This window comes from Ammospiza caudacuta, chromosome Z (assembly GCF_027887145.1).
Source record: "Ammospiza caudacuta isolate bAmmCau1 chromosome Z, bAmmCau1.pri, whole genome shotgun sequence".
Taxonomy (NCBI): domain Eukaryota; kingdom Metazoa; phylum Chordata; class Aves; order Passeriformes; family Passerellidae; genus Ammospiza; species Ammospiza caudacuta.
Genome location: NC_080632.1, coordinates 59,844,724 through 59,867,790, shown reverse-complemented (window position 1 = coordinate 59,867,790; position 23,067 = coordinate 59,844,724). Strand labels below are relative to the sequence as shown.

General features: G+C 34.3%; 1 protein-coding gene across 5 annotated transcripts in view; it reads left to right on the top strand.

Annotated features, from left to right (window-relative positions):
- The window catches only part of MEF2C (myocyte enhancer factor 2C), a 121,434-nt gene that overhangs the window by 47,773 nt on the left and 50,594 nt on the right, over positions 1 to 23,067 (top strand). For all 5 annotated transcript variants that reach the window (XM_058824196.1, XM_058824195.1, XM_058824200.1 and 2 more), the window contains one exon: positions 8,444 to 8,647. In XM_058824196.1, the coding sequence (XP_058680179.1) occupies positions 8,444 to 8,647 (204 nt within the window). The remainder of the gene's footprint in view (positions 1 to 8,443; positions 8,648 to 23,067) is intronic.

Genomic DNA, 23,067 nt, shown 5'->3' with positions numbered 1-23,067 from the left:
GTGAATCCTGTTATAATTAGTCAATGTGACCAAATATTTTCTTTTTATTCCAGTGATAATTCATGGATAATATGGTCTTTATAAATTTATATCAGGAATGAATCCCTGGTAATATTGTTCAGGCTCAACAAGGTTGTGGAGTTGTGCTAGCTTTGTCAACAGACCAATCAAATAGACAGTGACTGCTTACACAGTAGTTCCACCATCAGCAGAATCAATAGCATTTCAGCAAATAGCCAAAAATGTTAGCTTTGACATCTGATGCCAGAAGTTCCTTACTGCTACAAGTTCTTTCTGCAGAAATTTCAATTCAGCAGACTGGAGAAGAATTCTGGTAACACTTCTGGGATGGTTAAAAAAAGAAAAAGGGAGATCACTTGGGAAAATGTGTGAACCTTATTTTCCTGTTTTCTTAATTGAAAGAAAGTATTTATCTACCTTTGCTATGGTGAAGATATGAAGGAAAAATTGTATTCCTCTGTCACAGAAAAGTCCTTATGTTTTTTCTGGGTTTTGTATAAATGTGAAATATTTTGATAGCCTTTTGTGGTCTGCTTCAGATGAGGACCATCTGAAATTTTTTGCAGCCATCCAGACAGAGCTGTCCAGGCCTAAAATACGTAGGTCTAATGACATAACTGATATTGTCTTACTGTTATACAAGGTCTCTCACAAAATATTTCATTAAATCTATGGTCTGTAAGCTAAATCCAGAGGTATATTGACCCAGGAGTGGGGGTGTATTGACCCAGTGATTTTCTGGTGTCAGATCTGGAACACAGTCTTGCATTTAATCCCCATTTTTTGTCTAATTAATATTAGGAAATATGAAGCCTTACATGGTAAATTTTTGTGTCTTTGATTTTCTTGCTCATTAGTTTTGCAATTTTTCCTGCTTCTGAATAGCGACAGTTACAACCGAGGTTTTCATATTTAATGATTCTGCTCAGCATTCATTTCTTTCCATTTGCAATGAGCAGCTGGGGCCTTAACTTTTGTTAAATACTATAGTAAGTCTAGAATTCAATATTAAGGTGTTTGACATTGAGATAACCTTTTTAAAGCTTCATGTCTGTGTAAATCTGTAGCGTATAACAATAACATACACTTCTGTTTAAATTTTTCATGCCCAGACTTTTTACCATTCTCTAATTTCAGAATATCTGTAAAGCTATAAACTGAAAATTATTGAGCTATCTCCATCTCTCAATAGAGAGCAAATCAAATCAGGTATTAAAGGAAAGTTTTGGGGCACGGGAAGAATATCCTGGAAGGAAGTGATCATATGCAGGAAGACATAGATTTGTTCTACTGCCTTTGATACCCAATGCTGCTAGTTTCAAAAATAATTTCAATCTCATGTATCTATTTTTGTCCGTGTTTCAGCTCTATTTAAAAGGAAAGGTTTAGAGACTGTTGTCTGACTCAGAAGTTTCCCTGTTGAAAGAGCTAAGAACCTTGAATATTAATGCAAACATGAGCACAAGATAAAAAACATTTTCTCCACCTATTTACTTATATTTTTATTATTCCTTCATGGAGCATCTTCATTTTTTCCTAGACATAACATTTCACAACCTGTCTTCAGGGAAATTTTTTCACGTGAAAACATAACTGCTTGACAATGCATCTAAGCATAATTTTTTGTTCAATTAACCTTTGTCTTAAAAATCACACATTTTATCTTTTACATATTTTTATTAATTGCTTATATTAAATTTAACACAGATATATACTTGAAATATAGCATTAAAACTAGACAGTGACCCTGGTTTTTCAGAGGTAAAGTCAGGTTTCTGCAAGAAAAGAGTTGCACTCTCAAGTTTTCAAGACTCCTAATCTGTGGTGATATGTGCAACTCGGGCAACATTTTTCATGTTATTCCAGACTACCTGAGATGTAAAATTTTAACAGAGCTACTGAAATGAACCATGGATTTCTAGAATGCAATATTTTGAAGTTAAATGTACTTGTATTACAAATTGATGTTCTGAGCATAATTTGGAGTGAATCATCCTAAGGTAAATATTTAGGTCAAATTACTTTTAATTTGAAGTGTGAGCAAGAAGCCTAAGTAAAGAGAGTGCAGTACATCTGCCAACACAGCAGAGCGGAAAAATAGTGCAGACACAGGCACAGTCTTGCTGTCTTGCAAGGAATGGTTTAGAAAGCCCTGGGGGAGAAAGAGCTAGAGGTGGGAAGCAGAACTGAAGCCATTGTGGAGAGGAAGAAGTTACACTCTTCCTGTTATGACAGGAAATGCAGACAAATGTGCTTCCTGACCATTTGCTCACCAGGGAATGAAATACTCTTTGACCTTTACCTTATGAACATTTTAGCAGCACAGAACTTATAAACATGTTTTTTACTATAAACATATGTTTGTATCTGCCATAACTGGTGATACCATACAAAAAAAAAAAAAGTCAGCTTTTGTGTATATTGTGTCCGCTACTGTGTATTTGAGATTGGTTTTTTGCCTAATATTTGTACATATCTGTAGATCTGTCTATAAAGGACATAGTCATATCTCTGTATTCAACAAAAGGAGGTGAAGCATCAAAGATTAGCCTTTATTTTTCTTTCATTCCTGTTTGATCTTAGATCTTAATTTATAAATTAAAATAAGAAGCATATTGATACTGGCTGACCTCCTAATTTTTGAGGTTGCTGTATCATCTTTAATTAAGATATCTTTCAATTTTATCCCTCCTTTCTTTGTTTACACAGAAAAAACAAGATTGACCCTCATGACTTGGGTTTGGGCAGACTGAATAGTATCACTACTTTAAGTATGTGATCTGGTATTTATGCACAAAGATTCTAAAAATGTGGTGTAACATACAAAGCCTTCTTTTTTTATATGGGTTAATCATGAACATTTTATTTGTTATGGCTATAATTTTAGAGCATCCTCTTGGAATTCCTCTTTATCTAGACTATTCATCAAGTCATAGCATAATATGCTTGGGGCTTTCTGGGACAATAGCCCATTTACCAGCATAAATCAAGGCTGTCTCATCCCTGTAAGTTTTGCTGGAGGGTTGTAAGAATACGGAAGCAGTCTGCTGAAAGTCTTTTATTTAATGTGGTATGCCCAACTATTGCATAAAGGAAGGTTTGTGTAGATCAAATTCTGCACTAGTGCTGTTCACCATTCCCATTAGAGAGTTATTTTAAATATTGTTTCAGCCAGACCTCTTCATATGACAAGTGGTTCTGAAAAAGAATCAGAGGAAAATAAGAGGAAAAATGGAAGAGAGGATATGACCACAGTTTTTGCCTCTCCAGTAGTTATTTGATGTTTCAACAGGATAGGCTTGTGTGCTTAGCAGTGACATTTTAGTGAAGAGCCCCTCTAATTACATATGGCCAACTTGGCCTTATGTTTGAAGTTGGATAGACTGCTCACGTAGTATCTCCTGTTTATCACATACATCATATCTACTGTGCTTGCTCTCGTCCCTGTGTCAGAAATTTAGACATTCCGGATGAAATAAGGACAAACAACTAACATTTGTTTCTGGCAACATGGTGCCATTATCAGATACTTCTGTGCATCAGTGATCCCTCTTCACCTGTTTAATGGCCGGAAATACACTTGGGAAGCATTTGTGAATATTCTGTATCTCTCATTTTCCTATGTCAGCAGCTATATATCTGTATAGTCAGAATAGGAAGAAGTAAGAAGAGCACTGATATTCTGACACTGGCTGGACTGAATCTCTTGAAGCATCATGGTACCACTGCTTTGGAAACATAGTGTTAGCACATATATTGTGATTGCTAGTGACACATATGGAGTGATGTTATGGGTCAGCCTGTCATAGTTTGTGAAATTTCAGAAAAAATTTTTCAAAGAATCCAAATTAAAACTAAAACTAAACTAAACTGAACTAAACTAATCCCAAACCAGCTCCCATCAAAAGAAAGGCACGATCATCACATGGCAAAAAACATAGATCATGTATCCTTAAGGTTGTATTCATTAAATGAGAATATTTATGGATGCTTCTGTTTCTTCATTGGTATATTAAAATGTATAAGAATTATAAAATTGTTGTTAGAAATTTACTTAAAGACTATTTCTAGTGGCTAGCATCCCAATTTACAAACCCACATAGCTAAATTGAAATTTAGGCGGTTGAAAGAATTTGTAATTGTAACCAAGTGACAGTATCTTCTAATTTATATAGTTTAAGTAAATTTAATTTAATAATGATTAAACAAGAAAGTCTTCTCTGCGCCAAATTGCCCTCTAAACTGGGCATATCATTGTGTGACATGCACACTCGAATTCAGACTCTCTGCAGCTTCGCTTGCAGATACAGACTAGGCTATTTACAAGCTGTTTTCAGGGAAATGAAGAGTCAGAGTTGTAGTTGAAAATCACCCTTTTAACAATTCTCTTTATACAATACCTTTCTTTTAGCACATTTCACCCTTAGTTAGAACTTCAACCAAAATATATTAAAAGCTCACCTTGATTTATATCAAGGAAATTGAAAGTTTACTTCACTGTAAGCATTTTATAATCAAGTAATGTCTTGATTAGCCCACACCATACAAAGTCATAAGCATTAATGCTTATTCATATACAAAAATGCTTCAGACTTTAGTAACCTATCTTCTTGACACCACCATTCTTATTAAGAGAACATTTAAAATAAATAAATAAAAATTAAGTAAGTAGAATAACTATAGTTTTAAGACAAACATAAAAGACTAGTGGGTTTTGAGTTAATACAAAGGAATAGAATTTGGTTGTTTTTGGTAGGATGCAGAAATAATTTTGGTGATCTCCACACCCTGCTCTTTTTGTAATATATATAAAACCATGCATTCAAGTACCTCATACAAGTATTTAGAAACTGTATCATTGTCAAAACCCTCATGTTTTATATGCTTAAAAAGGTTTTAAAGACCATTGAATATTTGCCTCCTATCTGTTCCACTTCCATTCCACTTTAATTTTTCGTTATTTTCACCCTGTCATTATAAAATACTCTATCCCAAAGGGATCTCCTAAACTACTTATCATTCTCCTAAAAAGAAGTAGGTTTCTTACCTGAAAAATCTGCAAATTAGCAGTGATTTATATAGTGGGGATAATGAGGCATATGTTCACTAATATTGTCAGGAAATAACATGTAGTGATTTGATTCTTGATGCTGAAAAAATTAAATGTTACAGAGATATTGAAGAGTATACCCTTTTTGGAGGCATCTTTTTTGAAATATGTTGATGAATTTTCTCACTGTGTGTTTTCCTTCAGTGTCAATAGCATTGTTTATGTCAAATGACAAAGTGACATTGTCAGTTGTTACATGACACTCCCAAGACTTTGAACACAAATTATAAGACTATGTCAACACATGAATTTTTTTGTGATGCAGCTACAGTTTGTGTTCATGACAATACGACTGTCTTGTTAATTATCAGCACTAAGTCAGTTCAAGTATAATCAGAGATTTTTCAGTGAAGATTCCACACTCCCTTCCAACTAGACAAATGAGAAGTATTAAATATGCTATTTTTACCTCACAACAAAACCTTTTCTTTACTAGAATGTTGTCGGCTACCTTAGAGAATATTTATTAGATGGTGTTTAATTTTTTGGTGTGGACAAGAATGGTTCACATAGCAAATGATGAACAAATCAAACAAATAAAGTTAAATAATAAAAATTCAGCTTATTTATATTGCTCACAAAAGTATTTTAGCATATGGCATATTCATATTTGTTATTTAGCCACACAGAAGAATGCATGCAAAAAGCTAATTTTGTTTTTTAAATGGCTTTAAGAGTATTAGTAATTTTTTGTGAAGTCACTGACATGACATTTCACTATAGATTTGAAAAGTTCTCTATTATAAACTTTTATAAAAGCATAATAAATTTACATCTATGTATATGAATTATGTATGTGTAAAGATAAACCACTGTGAATTACATATTCAAAAATTAAAATTTCAAATCGCAAGTAGTGAAACAGTAGTAGACACAATTGCCTTTAATTAATTAATTATCAGTTACAGAAGGCTTTATCTGATCAATGTAGAAAATATTAGGAAGATAATAGAGGAAGATCAAGAAATTAAAACCATATTCAAATTAATTTTATCTTTAAAGAAAGATAAAATGAAGATCTAGATTATTCATTGTTCTGGTTTGTGGGTTTTTTTCACTGTCCATAAAATATAACTCTGACCAGTATCACTTTGGTGATAAGTATCATGAATTAAGTGTCTCCTGTGCAGCACAGGCAGATGGTTTTTCAAAATATTAAGGCATTTTACCTAACAATGAACACAAACACTGGCTCTAGGGATATTTTTGTACTGGGGTGGACTTGAATTAAAAGCTTGCTAAATGCAAAGATACTCCACCTACAGCACTGTGGTCAAAAAGTTGACTGAAAAGCATGTTAGATGCAGAAAAATATGTTGAATTAGTTGATTTTATTTTCTGTATCACTAATTATTTCTAAAACAAGCTTTTATATATATACATAACTATATATGTTTCTGTCTTTCAAGCATTTCATTGCATTTTGGTGTAATCAGAGAAACCATTAAAGGACTATTCTGAAGACAACATCATCATCATCATCATCATCATCATCATCATCATCATCATCATCATCATCATCATCATTATTATTATTATTATTATTATTATTAATTAGAATTTGAGTGAAGTTTTATTATCTATCTCATTATTCATTCCAAATATCAAAAGCCATGATAAACAAATGCAGAAAGAATTATAAGTTATGCATACTTGAGACTAGTGCTCTAGAAAGTGGTTTTCTTTTAAAGCTTGAATAATTGTGTCTAATAACAATCCATTTTTTCTTAACAGTATGTTGACAGAAGTTAAAATTATCGAAATTAAATAAAAGGAATAACATTCGGTGTGCATTTGGGAGAATAAGTATGGACACAAAGCCTCATCTTTCTGAGAGAATCTAACAAATAGGGATTAGCAATACTTAAAAAGTTACATTTTCCTTGGCCTGATATGTTGGGATTTTAAGGTAGTCTGAGGCTGCGCTTAGCATTAACTTGTGACAAGTGTGTCAAGAAGTGTGACAAGTTAAAACACTAGCCATATGAATCTCAGAGAGACAAATCTTCTTGCCACAGCATCAATGTGCAGAGGTGCCACTGTTTATGGGTGTATAAGGGATGGTAGCAACAAATGTAGAATCAGGCAGACCAATAAACTTGGTTGTGTGCCTGTTCTTGACATACCAAGTACCTTGACCATGAGTTAAATTCAATTGATTACAGGCTTAGCAAAACCATTTTTGTCCTAAAAATTCCTGTCAATGAAAGATATGTAACAGAAATTGCACAGATGAAGAAACAGAGGAGAAAAATTCAACCATACAATTAGCTTAAACAGCTCGTAGTAGTTTCGTATTTCAAGTCACATGTCTAACTGGAACTTGTAACCTAGTGCAGAAAAGCAGATAAAAAATTGTTTGATGTGCAGGTCTTTCATAGTCAAAACAATCCCTGTGGAAAATTAAGGTTTTGAAGAGAGTAATTATAATTTTCATACTGCCTGGATTTTGCATTATGTAGGGGCATTTGCTGGCCTACTGAGAACTTGCAAACAAATCCCTATTTCTTTCCTATATAATATGACCCTTTGTACTAAAAATGCCAGTTCATATTCTTAAGCATATGGCTTGAAATGAAATAAAATATCATATGTGTGTGTTCAGAAAACACTTTGTTTCAAAGGCTGCTGACCAGATATTTTCTTCTTTCATGCTTTATAATTCTCTTTTCTCATGAGTGCCATTTTTCACACTAGATATTTCTTCAAAAGTATCATGAGTGTGTTTTATATATGTATACATATCTATATATGTACATGAGCAATGTATCTCTTTTGGAATATGTATATGTACATGAGCACTTATATGTATATGTACATGAGCAATGTATCTCTTTTGGAATACTTAAATAATTATGAAATAATTTCTTTGCTTCAAAGCTAGCAGGAGTTGAAATCAAAGTCAATTGGAAAAATCAGAATTGACTGCACTTGTTCAAGGTATTTACAGCTGCTCATCTGAGGTGCATTTTGGAAATATTGATGAGAAAGATGTATGCATCTAAAGGATATTTGAATTTAAAAGTTAAAGTTGCAGTATCAACACTTCATAGCACCAGTAAATGAAAATAGTCCTTACCTGTATCTCAAATTTAGTGCAATGATAATTAGGTATTTCTCCCTTGTGTAATACATGCAACACACACACATACATATTCTATTTTGGAACTCTTTTATGTTCATTGATTTGTTTTCTGAGCATGTTCAATTCAAAGACAAAGCACTCAGACATTATAGCTCCAAAAAAGAGGAGAAAGACTACAGAGATTAACTTGTGGTTTTCTCATGGACGTTTTTTGCTTTTCTTTCCAGGTGACTTTTACAAAGAGGAAATTTGGGTTAATGAAGAAGGCTTATGAACTTAGTGTTCTGTGTGACTGCGAGATTGCTCTAATAATCTTCAACAGCACCAACAAACTGTTCCAGTATGCCAGCACTGATATGGACAAAGTGTTGCTGAAATATACGGAGTATAATGAGCCACATGAGAGCAGAACAAATTCAGATATTGTTGAGGTAAGAGTTTGTGTTTTGCTCTGAGATGGAGGTGCTCCAAGTAGGTTGTGTCTTCAAGTGACATAGCAGCAGGAGAGCAGAGCAAGACAGTGGTGTATATGCTTGAGCATTGGAGGTGACAAAGACAAAGCTGCAGGAAATCCACATCTTTTGCAAGCATTTATCCTTCTGAGTCTTGCAGAAACTTCTGCAAAGGGATTTCTGGCTCCCTGTTTTCCAGGTTTCTGTGCTGCTTTGTCACTTTGTTGCATTAATCCTCTCCATGCCTTGACAACTACCTACCAGCTGAATCTCTTGCTTGTCTCCTAGTCTCTTCCAGGGACAGACTCTCCAGAAGACTTTGCATACTTTGTCTCCACAATCAAAAAGTTATAATATTGTCTGTCCAGGAGGAATTAAGAATACATTGTAAAAGATGTGGAAGAAGATTTAGAGGCATTTGTTGGTGGAATTTGACTGCTTTTCTTAGCTTTTTGATTGTTTACCGAGGGTGTCTAATAAAATACAAAAGAAAAGTTAATTTACAGTCTGCACAGTAAAAATATACCAGCTACTCACACAGAATATTGTTACCATCATACAATAGTGACAGTATCAATGCAATAGTATCAGAATGTTAGAAACACTGTTTAATTTTTTTACAATTATAAGGAACAATTTTTATTTACAGTTACTGAAATTATTAATTTAAATTTAAAATTTTAAAATTTAAGTTTCTAATATTCATAGAAAAGTCAGTGTATGTTGCAATCACATTTGGATTCAAGCTATGCAAAATACATAAAGCCTTCAATGATTTGTTATTATAAAAAAAGCACTCGTATCTTAGACAGATATCTAAAAAATAGGTTATATGGCCTATACAACTTCTGTTTTTAAAGCACATGACTGATCTAATGGTATAAATTAAAAACATAATAGAAGAATGATGACCTGTCCTAAGGGTCAGTGAAAATTCAATCCTGAATATGTTGATGTATATGCTTAGTTTACTCCAGATCTTTATAAAGTAAGTTTGAGATTTTTGAATGATCTGGATGTTGTCTGAAATACAACTTTCATACTTTTGGAATCTTCACCAGGGTTAGTCATGTGTTTGAGACTAGAATGTAAGTTAGTGAGTTATTTATACATAAAATATTTAAAAGGATAAAAGGTTCTGCATAATTAAGATTATTAAACTTGTTACAGAGTCACAGTCACACCACCTTAGATGGGCATAAACTACACACAGGAATATATGTCCCTTCTCTGTCTCTCCTTATGTCAGTATCTAGGAAGTTACTGTTTTGCTTCACTCCTTATCTCCCTCACATTCTGCCCCCCATTAGAAGAGGGTGAGGTTCTGACAGCAGAAAAACATTATATGAGTTAAGACTAGGAAGAAAGTGCATAATTTCTTCCTCCTCTCCATAATTTCTTTCCCTCTCTTACTTCAGATCCTTTGTATATACATGAAGCCCTTCTTGCCCCCCAGATTTGGGAAGTCCAAAAGAATTCAAATTCTATGCCCAAAATTAAGTCGTCTCCTCTTTTAGTGGCAAAAGGCCAGGAAATTCTTAGCAGAAGAGTTTCCTGTGATATCTTTTCTTCTTCCTACAGGCTTTTGTGTGGAAATAGGTAGAAATACACTTAGGGATTTATTGCTTGCTTTACAATGAATGAATACTTTTTATCATAAGGACTATGGTTATCCAAGGATCTTGAATGAAAACTTAAAATTTCAAATAATGTTGAAATTTTCAGAAAGATAATGCACTGCACCAGCAAAATCCCTTTCTGCATAAACAGCAGGCCAATTTGGATAGGTTCATCAGCAGTTTTGCATGCAGATGTGTAATTTTCTGGCTATACCCAAAGTTTGGTGGGCAAGTCTTTTCACTTTTCTAAAAGGAACAACATAAAAATGGACAATTGAAATAAATGTTACTTAAATTGAACAATAGACATGAAATGCCAGATGAAGTGAATGCTCTATCAGCTCTGAGTTTGACTTTCTGCTACATTTTTCCATGTTCTGCCTATAACATAAAATACCAGTACTGATATGGTGTTATATCAGTACTAGTAGAGTTTGAGAATCCCAGGAGTCCTTCTCCAGCATGTAGGTTTTGAACAGGAATTCCATATTGTCATGCCTTAAATGGATAATGAACAGCACACTTACAAGTACAGTAGAGGATAGAGCTTTGATATATGGCTTGACTCATAGTGTAGTTTGGGTTTATTTTCAGGTACAGGATATAAATCTGCCACACAATTAAGAATTTTAATTGATCAGTTAAACTGATTAATTACACATTGCACATATTTTCATGTTAGGGGTCCATCTTCTTTTCCATTTCAGACAGCTAGATTTCACAGGTAAAAGTTTTTAGTCTTGTCTTCTAGAGCAATCAACAGCAGCCGAGAAGAAGACAATACTATTAAATCTGAGCATTTTCAACTAAATGTCTATTCAATAACTGTATTTCAGCAGAAGACAAGTGCATTGCTGTTCTTATAGATTTCTGCACAGCATTCAAGAGAGAAATCTTTTTTAGGCAGACCAATGAAAATTTGAAATACAACTGTCAACCATATAAAGGTCTTCAATTTGGTATCCAATTTCTGTTCACATTCAGCATAATATTGACTATTTAGTCACTTTTAAGTTGTGGTACAACTGTTTTATCAGTCATTAAAATGAGGTGTAAGTTCTGTTTACTATCTACATTCGAAGGAAATTAAAAGAGCAGCTCTCTAATATGTAGTTAATTACTTTTAACTAAAACCACTGCTATTCAAGTACAAAAAGGATATAATTTTTCATGCAGATCTAACTAAAGCTGTTAATTTTATTAAGCAAATATTTTCAATATAATGACTGAGATTAATTATATTTATCGTTTATGAAAAAGTAAGTCTTTGGGCCATAACTTATTACTTAAAGTAACATCTACAGAAGAAAACATGATCATATATCTAACAAACATTGCACTGTTTTTTAACAGAAAATTGGTTCCACCCAACTTAGAGATAGATGATATCAATAAATCTGTCTTGATAAAAAAATGGAATGCTAGTAGTTAGAGAATTGTAAAGGCCAGTTACTTCTGTTGTTTGAAGTTTTCTGGTTTAATGATTTAAAATAGCTCTTATTTTCTTTACAAACGTAGAAATTTTATTTACATGCAATAAATATAACTGAGATGATGTTTCCAGTTGCTTCATCAAAACAAAGTTGATTAACATGCTATTTAATATATCTGAGTTTTTCAGGTCACAAAAATTGTCTACCAGGTGAATGTGTTTCAGTAAAGATCCAGTAAATATACCTACACCATACAAGGGCAAATAAAGGTCAATATGTACTCATGAAGGAGAAAATATATGCATTTTACACATTTATTCCTTTCAAGCAACAGTGACAATTATTGTGCATGGAGATATGCATTAATTCTGGGAAACAAACAAACAAAACAAAAAAAAGCAACAAAACAAAATCAACTAAACAAAAAAGGTACATTCTGAAACTTCTATTTAGCATTAACTGGATTCTTAAATTTGAAGCCAATCTGTCCTCACCCACCAAACTGTTCATACTACAGTAATTCATTCAATTTTCCTTCAGTTAAAAAGTGAGATTATTTGCTGGATTTAGTAATTATTTTGAGGAATAGCAGAAAGTCTGGTGAGTTCATTCAATACAGAGGAGAAATAAAACATTTCATCTTTATGCCAACCTCCTAGTGTGTATGTAAATTCCAACAATAATATATCCAGCATAATTGTGTATGCCTATGCAATAACTTACTTTTGGCAATAAGGAAATAGGAAAGAAAAAAAATGACAGCATTTTACAACAGTCAAGTGCATGCATTATGTATGCTTGGATTTATTAGAAATTAGGCCACATCCTTTCCTTGTTTCTATAAAACAGAAGTAGGTGTATTTATTTTATTTACTTATTTCAGTGATATCCCTCTGCCACACTGCTGTGATTAACAAGAATCCAGTTCTGTAACACTGTAAGCTCAGTACTTAGGAGCTCAGGAAAGACCTCAGCCTTAGATGGAAGGGGAGAGATTTCAGAGTAGGAATATGGGGAAATGTTTTGCTGCAAATATAATTAAAAGTCTAACTATGCTATAGAAATCTGTTGTGATTCTTTGTCTAAGCCAGCAAGCCATTGCTGATTTAAGGTGGAACTTCTTGCCTATTTTCTATCTCATTGTCCCTTTTTCCTTCTCATTTCTTTAATGTCAAAGCATCAGCTACTGTTTTAGCTTTAGAAGACTTCTAGTGAGTTTTCATTGACTCTTGATTTTGCTTCAGTTTCTAGTATACTAAGTTTAATACGCTGAGCCTTGCTCTGTGTGCACATAAAACATTCCTCCACAAATTATTCACTACTTTATCTTTTAGCTCTTTTTAAACCCCCAATCCATTAATTTATTTGACCCTGCTGCTTTTATTGTCTCTCTTTCTCCACCTGACTTCTCTTCATCTGCTGATTCAGTGGTCACTACCTTTAGTTCAAGTTCCCTTGCTAAGTCAGCTCTTTGAAATTCACCCCTATTTTCTATTTTCAGGCACACATACATCCATCTCATCAGTTCCCCTTTACCATACCACTGATCAGTAGCAGAGGAAAAAGCAAACCACAGACTTCATTCATCTTTGATTTTGCTGAGGTTCTATGTCATGAATGCTAATCATCCACCAAATATCTTCATTTTGCAAATTAAATTAAAACCTCCATTACCTTACAAAAAATTCTTCTACCAGCTCAGTGTTTTCTGAAATATCTCTTCTTACCTATTTTTCGATCTTTCTATTTCTGGTACAAATTTTCAATTCTCCTTTATTTCTCTCTCTCTCTCTCTCTCTCTCTCTCTTTCTCTCTTTCTCTCTCTCTCTCTAATTTTCTTTTAATCAAGTGTTAGAAGGATTTAATGGTCCTCAACATGGATTTTTACATATAGGAAGATATCAGCTCCTGCAATATACTGGCATGTCTTTCTGCTTCAATAAAACCTTAACTTTATCTGGCTTTTCATCTATACATTGTCTTACTCTGTTAGGGACTGATTTTCCTTTATACTAGGTGGTCCTGCATCCTCTTTTGCCTCCTCTTTCTCATGCAAATTAGGTAAGTTTGCAAAACTTGGATTGGGTGAACTCTTACTTTTAGTGATAGTGAAAACTTCATCAAGAATTAATCTGAAGTATTCTAAGGAGTAAATTATTTTAGGGATATTGTGATGGGGTTGCAGGTTTCCCAGGGAAAAACAAAACAAAAGAAACAAAGATAAGTTGTTCTAATTTGCAATAATATGTCACATTTTTAATTTATACATTATAGATTCTTTTTCATGGATTATGAGCATCTAGAATTGTCCTTTTAACTTGTTTTGCACAGATGTTCATTCTCTAGCAACTACTGGTGAATTGACCTTTCACAGAGTATTTTCCCCTTTCCAGTGGACTTCTGTATTTGGCGAGGGAGAGCAGTCTTAACATAGCAGAAGAAATGTGTGCCATTTGCAGTTGCATTTTCGCCTAAGAGGAAGAAGTGAGGTTCTGAACATGTGAAATTCTCCCTGCAGATTGCTCATCCTTTGTGTTTTACAACACACAGAGATCTTCAAAGACCTTAACATTAAAATAGCAAGGAACATAGTAATACCAAGACCTACAGGGCAGTGGCATTCAGAATTTTTTTATTGTGTGCTTTTTTGCTGGTTATAAAAACCATTGTTATTCTGGGAAAAAAAAAAAAAGTGTCTAGTGAAAACATCCAATTATTGATGGCAATTCAGTCTTTCACAGATTTGTAGAAAAACTACTTTGAACTGAAAATCCAGTTGTTTTTAGTATGGCCAGCCACAATGTGTTAATTGGCTACTTTTAAATATCTCCTTGAGGGACATGAGTTAAAACTTAGTAAAGCTTCAGTTCAGAAGGCTGGAGTTTGTGAGAATGGCAGTCAGGTGGGCATGGACAGTATTGGTGCCAGAGAGGAATGCCACAGTCCTGTTTTGCTTATGGTCTTACTGCACCATATCTCATCAGTCCTTACAGATGTGCTTGGATTCTATGGCACATTAAGTTTAGTCACTTGATGTGAAAGTTCTGAATGAGATAAAGAGAAAAGAAATTTACTTCTGTCAATTATTTCTAAAGGTCACAGAGCTAATGACTAACTAGGAGGTTAATTATATTGTAAAAGCCTCTTCATATCAATTAAGACTCTTATCTGTATAATCATAGTAAATAAACCCATACAACTCTCTAAATGTTCTCTTTTTAGGAAAAGTTAAGGCAACTGTTGTAGCTTGTTTAATGTAATAAATGTATTTTCTTCTCTTGTCATCTTAACACAATATTGCATATAAACAAGCTGTGAAATTGACATCAAGTCAGCTCTTGAACTGCTGAAATCGGGGGATTTCTTTCAGCTACTGTGGGCTGAAGACCTGAGACAGTATGGAAAGTAAGCCTGTATGTAAGAAAGGTTATTCAGGCTGATCTAAAGACAGTGCAGTGTATTGGATACTGCCCTGGACTAGGACTCATGAGACTTCGGTTTTATTAATAGCTTTGTCAAATATTGTTTTGTGGCCTTGGATAAGTCACGTTTCCTCTAAATGCTTTGGTTTTACTGTTTCTTAAATGGGGATAGCATTATTGATTTCCTTTATAAATTGGTTGAAGACCTGTTGCTAAAAAAACAGCTCGTGGTACCAGTCTCACAGGACAGACATTTGAAAAGAGTCAACTGGCCAAAAATTTCCTTTGGATGACTATTTGGGCTTTTTAAATGTCTTTGTCTTTTTTCATTTTTAGAAAATACAAACCCAACATTATTGCCAATATCATGTATGACAGAACCAAAGGACTGAATGCAATATCTTCAGCATTTTTCCTTTGGTCTTTGTTTGCCAATTAATTTGAAATTGAACACAATTTGAAAAATGTGTTTGTAAATTAATGTCCTCATGTGAGTTTTTTCTGTGTTTTTTCTAAGTGTGACTGGTTAAAAAAATCTCAGAGGTAAAAATATCTTGGTTTCAAAAGTTTTACAAGTCTGTGCATTTTATCAATCTTGATTTCATTTTTTAAAGTAATTGCTTTAGAAATACATCTTTTCTAAACAAAAGCTGACATTCTTGTCTAATTTTATTATTCCATGAATTTGGGATTCATGTAAATAGTAGCACAGAAATACTTCAAAGCTGGAAAACTGTGTATGACAATTCTATTCCATCCAAAGTAGTCCCTCAATGGAACTGCTGTTCCAGTCAGTGAGAGTGTCCAAAGTAGTCCTTCTACTGCACTCATTAAGTAGCATTTTATTCCCTTCCTCCCACTTATCCTCCTGAGATTTTTGACTCTTCATATCCCAGGCTATTTTCAAGCTCTCCTTGATAATTCTGCATCTCCTTGTTACTCTTCATTTAATAAGTCAGAGACTTTAGTTGCTATGCAATGTAGAAAAAGAAAAGTAGAGGATTTCTTATATTTCAAATTAATTTGGTACAGGAAAAAATGGAGCAACGGGGAAGTTGCACAATTAATTTTCTCATTTTGCTTTGTCTCAAAAAAACCAGAAAACTTTTAATTATAATTTATTTCGGCAAGGATTTGGTTAACATGATACATAGCTTGTGAGTCTCAATATGTATCTCAAATGAAAGAAAGGCACTCACCTAAGAGCTACTTTTCCATATGTGGAACAAGAGAGAAGGAGCAGAAAAAGATAAAATGGATCCAAGTTTAGTAATTCTGAAGCACATGATACGAGAGAAGCTTCTTTTGAATGTATTTAGGAGGCGATCTGGATGTCCTGTTTTAACCTTCTTGAGGATCATGTAATTTTATTTTTTATTGTTTTGTAATAGTTTTTAAAACATTTTAATAACTTAGTAAATTTTTTGGATGAATTGTTGCAAAATTCTGAAATTATGAAAGTGAAAAATATGTGCAGAATATAAACATATTTCCCATTTTTCATTCTTCCTTTTTTTTGCCAAACTGGAATTCTAAAGCTGTATTTCTTAGAGCAAGGTCTACTTCACAGAGCACCCTTTCTTTCTTCAAAATGTTATATATCTGGCTAAGGAGCTGGAAGTATCTTACATGTATCAAGTATCAAGTATCTTACACTCTCAGACCTTAATAGCTCCAAAGTTTTATCCAAATCTAGTCACTGGGAAACATTCTTTGCTTTTGTAATTAATGTTTCACATAGTTGTTGTATTTTTGGTCTGTTTGCCAGAGGTTAGGTTTATTTTTAAATCCCTGCACTCTGAATTTTCTTTATTTTTCCAAGATTGGAAGCAGCTGCAATGCCCGAAGTTACAGGTTGAAGGGCTTGCTTCACAATCTGTGATGAGAAACCTCATTCCCTCCTCCTTGTGTTTTTCTTTTTTTTTTATTTTTTCCTAACAATGTGTCTTAACTGCTATTTGTCTAAAAATAGAACTGTCTCACTAAAAATAGCTTGCCAGTCAGTCTTGCCAAGGAAAATGGAGAGGAATAGGCGTGGAATAGAAGGGTGAGTAATCCAGCTCTATTCACTCACTGATCCCTTTGAGAACGCAGGCGATGATAAAGTGCCCTCAAAAAACCACAGGCCTGACTTGCTCCCTTCAGACTCCTAGGTGCCAATAAATATTTTAGCCCAAGGATACACTTTATTTTCCTCATGGATCATAAACATTTTCTAAAATACAAGGCTGTATTTCACAGAAACTAACTTAGTGTCAAAAACAGCTGACTTTCCTAAGGTCCATTTTTTTTACATTCCACTTGTTTTTTAATTTATTTTAAGACAAGCAATGACTGAAGTGTTCTGTCAAGAATTACCATGAAATGTCACATATCTAGCGTGAATGAATGAAACAAATAGTTGCTTTTCAATGATTTCATGTGCCCTCAAAATGCAATGTGCCCTTTCTTTCTTATCAGTAAGAAAGAAAAATTTATTACTCTGATTCAGAGCAGTAAAAATGAATTGGTAGATATTATTTATTTCACTGAAAAATTAAATCTTAATTGCAGAGCATTTCTGCAGATATATACAATTTTTAATCTGTAAGTGTTCTGAAACTCAAGTTTCACCAAAAGACTGTGGAAGATTGAAATAGAAAAGGGCAGGATCTAATTTACTCAAAAATAAACCTGATGAGAAGCCTGCAAAGCAGAAAATTTTCACTTGAAGAGCTGTCAAATTAGAGAAAGTCAATCTTCTTCTCTATTGCAGTTTTTCATAGCCATTGCAGTATTGCAGTGTGAGATATCAGTAGTACTGTGGAGCAGAAGAAACACCAGGAGGGGCATGTTATATAAAACAAGAATGTGTGTTGTTGTTCTGTACAGAATCTTTTGCATTTTGTTTTTGATTGTTTTTTTTAACCTGAGTAACCTGGTCAAACACAGCAACAGGGTGTGGAAATGTCAGTGCAGTTCACAGGGTTATTTGAGCCTGAGTATTGTTTGTTGAGTTCCTGTAATGCTGCTTGTGATAAGATTCTGGAGACAAAGAACGATGATTGATGGAAAGGGACTTAAATCACTCGAAAAAGAATCAAGGCCCTTGTATTTGGGTACATCAACTCTACTGGTCTCCCTCCCCTTGTAGGGCATTTTATCTTCTTGCATGTTGGCCCCCTCTGCTCTTTGTAATGGAGGCAGGCCACAAGTGATTCCTTTATGCAGTACAGAGGATGTTATTGTGTCTGCATGGTGTATTAGCAACTACCAAGGCTGAATTCTACTATTGTATCTTCACTTCAAGCACAGAAGAATAGGACACAGTACCCTGCATTACCATTTTCAACCTAGGTAGTGAGCTACTTACAGCTGTGTTCCAGACACAAAAGCTTTTGTGACCAGCCCATTTTTAATTTTCATCATTAAAATATCCCTGTTTTGTAAGACAGATACAAAATGTGGTTGTTTACCCAGATTTGTATGCAGCAGTGATAATGACAAATGTAAAAATACTACATATTCTCTTATCTCACATCTTTAATATGACCTTGCCCTTTTTTCCACCCAAGACTTTTTGTTGCATTGGGTTCCCATAAGCTCTTGACTGTTCTTTGTTAAATCAGTATTGAAGATTATGCAACACTGAGTTTCTAGCAAAATCAGTTACGTGATGCACGATTCTTATATGCTTACACATTCATGTGGGTTTTTTTGATATGCAAATGTTTCCCAATGTGGAGTCTAAGCTACCCTCCATAAAGTTAAAAGAGCCTTATGGTAGCAAAAGTCAAAAAATTCTCCTATGCAAAGCCCACTATTCGGGTTTTATTAGGTCCCTGATTAAAGCCTAGAGATGTCAATATGAGTGTTCTGACAAAATTCACATCTGCCTTGTTACTAACACAGACAAAACTTTCTACGGATCCTGTCTCTTTTTGTAGTAAACGATACCAGAATAGGTCTTATTTTTTAAAATAAATAAGACTTATTTATGGAAGTCGCCTTTCAGACACTGAAACTTCTCACAGAAAGAAAATGGAATGCTCCTGCAAGTCTCTGCAGAATCAAGGCTCTTTTTCTGAGGCAGTCCCAGTGTCAGTAAGGGTGACAGAGCTGGACCGCCAGTAGTTCATACTATGAGTAGCGCTTATAGCTATACTCAGAAGTAAAACTCCCTGCACAGAGTCGTGAATTCCCTGAGAAACAACAGCACTCTGCAAGAGGAATTTCATCACCAAAGAGGATAGGGATGAAAAGCCAGTCTAATCCTGGCTTTTTGCCTACTTTACTCTCCTGCTAGGGAGCCAATATCTTAAATTTTCTGCTCAGGCTGGAGCACCTTACCCATGTGATTTGCATGAAGCAAAATACCTGCATACCTCTCCTTCCCTAGACTGCACACAGATAGCACTGTCTTTATGAAATTGCTTTCCAAAGTTTTCATAGGTCTGGTGAAAGTTCTGTTAAACTTCAAAATATACTGACTTTTCTTCCTTGTTACAGTAAGAAACTATAAATTATTTATCTGTGTAGTATAACATTTGTGTCCATCCTTGTACTTGATATTGATTAGACCCTGTTTGCTCTGAATTCAGAGAGGCCTCTATGTATCTTTTTCTATAACACAAATAAAATTATTTTTAGTTACCAAATTTGAAGGGTTATAAAACCTCCAATAGACATGTGCTCTGTTGTTCTACATTTTTAATAATCACAAGTCTATAGTCAGTTCTGAATCAAAGTCCATAGTCCAGAGCTGTTAAGTGTTGTTAAATCTTAAATAGCCATTTTTCATTCCATTAGAAAAGTTCCATTAAAACATTCAGTCAACATTTTCTTTATACAGCAACCTCTAAATCCAAAACTTTAGGTGGTTCTGTTTTCCTTCCTTAGTTTTGCCATGGATATTTCTATATATGGTTGCCATTAATGAGGAAGTAAAAGCTATTAAAAGAAGTTGCATGATGTATGTTCTAAACAGTTAATTATTTGTGTGATAGACAGAAACATAAAAAGTAAAAATCTGTGATACATTGGATATGCTTGGATTAAAAAAAGTCTCAAACTCATTTATTTATATCATCCTGTGTGATCTATAGACAATTATAGTGTAGAATTATGTAAATTATCATGTGTTTTACTTTGGGTTGTTCAAGTAAGATTTTTTTTAATCAAGTATTATTGTACACACGCTCTTCAAAGAAAACAAATTATAGAAGTGTTTAAACAAAAGTAGTTTAAACAATACAGCTGCTAGAGATTGGTTCAAAAGAGATCAAGGTCTTGGCAAAGAAGCAGTACCAAATGGAATGTCTCATTTAAATATTTAGCTTCCTACAATATGGCTGTAACATGAAAAGCGAAAAAACATAAGAATTTTCCTTTCATTTTTGTAATCCAAAGATTCATTATTACATGCTTCTAACGTGTTTAAACATATATCAGTACAATGGAAACTTTATGGATTTCTTCCAGCAGGTGCCTTAGCATCCGAGCTACATTTTGGTAAACTGTCTGAAAAGAAGCTTGCTACCCTAGATGTAAATTTCACATGTATTGTTTAACTCACAAATAAAAGCTCATAATTATGTTCAGTACTTTCCATCTTATATCTAAAAATGTTTTGCAGAAGTATCTAAATTTGCCTTACAATATGGCAATGGTCATTTGTCCAAAAACCTCATCTGGAGGCACATGAATATTGTGGACAATCTGTTATTTGACCTTGAACATTACTAAGGACCTGTGCTTAATAAGTATTGACCCAATGGGTCAAAGTTGACAGTCTTCCCCAGTCCCAGTTTAAGACCCAAATAATTTCAACAGGTTTTCCTCAAACAAAAATGCTATTACAAGTCAAAGAACTCTGTCTGCTTTCAAGTTCTGTTTCCCTGGCTGAACAAATTGTGCATTTTTTAATGCACGAATGCAAAATATTACAGTGAATTATATATATGTTTAACTATCTAGAACTGTCTAGAGCATAGGAAGCCGAGTAAATCTATTCCTTCTAGCAATAGTCTTGATCCTATTCAGATCAAGGAAGAAATAGAACTTATGTTTCCAGTTATCGTGTTTCTAACCACTAGCTGTTATACAGAAAAAATCAGGAAGAGAAGAGTTTTCTTAAGAGTGTCTTCTTCAAGTATTTGAAAAGTTGCCTGTAGGAGGGGACAGTGTGCTTAAGTCAATACGTGAATATCCAGGAATGTGGGTGAAGGGATCTCTGTAGCCCTGGATAAGCATCTGATGCTTCTGATAAAATATAGGATTTTTGAAAACCCATTTGCTTGCTCTGGGTCATTCACAATTCTGTCGCATACTGCTAGGTTTGGATCCTATTCTGTAGCACCAAAATCTTCCCTTGCCTCAGATCCTAACACACTGTGAATTCCCAGTGACGATCAGGTGCTTAAATAGAAGGTACTGCCCAACTGAGTTTTTATGTCCCTAAACCATTTACTGGATATATTCCATAGCCCTTTCCTGTCACAAGGCCCTTCTTTCCAACAAGGCAATTGCAACAGGGTGTGGACTGCTCTTTGTGGTTTTAGTATAAGCTTGCAGCAAGAAAGAACATCGCTCATTGACAATTTTCCTACCCTGACACTTTAAAAATTGCTTCTGTTCCAAGGGGGCTTAGAAAGAAGGACTGTCATTTCACCATCCTGGAGACATTTTAATTTATAGGTTTCAAGTTGGGGGCAGGAAGAGAAGGGGGTTCTTATTAGCTGGCTACACTAGAAGAACTCTTGAACAGTTAGGTCCCCTTTAGATATGTAAATATAAAGTGACAATTGTGAAATTACCTTTTTCAATAATGTGCATTTTATTGAACTAAACTCACCTGATAGTAATACTCATGAGAGATTCACAGCTGTATCCTGAATGAGGGAGATGTTTCTGGGCTTGGACTTGGGACGACATATTGGATCCCAAGGGTTATAGAAAATTCTCTTGTTTGTTCTACAGATTAACTTTTTCATTCCTTTTCCATTAATGAATATGAGAAATTCACCTACTCCTGTACAGTCTTTTTCCTGCAAGAAATGTTCTTAATTCCACTTCCTTCTTCGTGAAGGGTAATGGCATAAAATGCCTGACTAAACTGAAAAGTTCTGAAGTCTGCCTCCAACTGATCTCTATGACCAAATGAGTGGCAGAAATAAAAGAAGTACTCATCAATTCCTGCCACTGCTGTTTTATTTGGGGTCTTGTGATCTACCATACCCAGGGAGAATGACAGTCTTGCTGACTTTGGGATCAATGTAAGTAAGCATTCCTGCAGTTTACTTCAAAGTTTCACAATGTTGAGAAATCTAGACAAACCTCAGGACTGCAAATCTCTCCATAGATTCTAGGACCAAAATTTTGCACTTCTGAACTGGAGAAATTCTAGTATACTCATGGCTCATATATGGCCCTTGGCCTCTTCATGGAAAAGGTTTTCTAGCATTATTGAATTGAAATTTTAGTTATTTAGGACACTGATGGTCCATTTCACTAGTGTAAGTTCCTATGTGAAAGCCTGAGCCCACTAAAATCAGTCAGAATCTCCTTGCCAGATCTTTAATTTTAATATACCAAAAGGCAGAGCCATATTTATTTTGAGGTAATCCCAGTCAATCTTGTACAGTTAGCTTCTGATTAAATATTTTGCATTCAGAATAAATGTTAGAGAATAAATGTTAGAGAACCTTAAGTATTCCTTTCTCATTCTATCTAATACTCTTTACTCTAGGCTGCTTATTGCACTGTAAATGCTCTCCAGAGCTTAGAAAGGAGCTCTGGCTTCTGTGACAGCAGGCAGATTGCTGCATACAGCTTAGAGGTAGACAGGATGATGAAATAAGTAAATGAGCTCAATTTTCTTGCTGCAGAAATATCACTGTTTTTCCATCGCACATCATAATGGTTTCAAGTTTGGTCTGTAGTTGGTC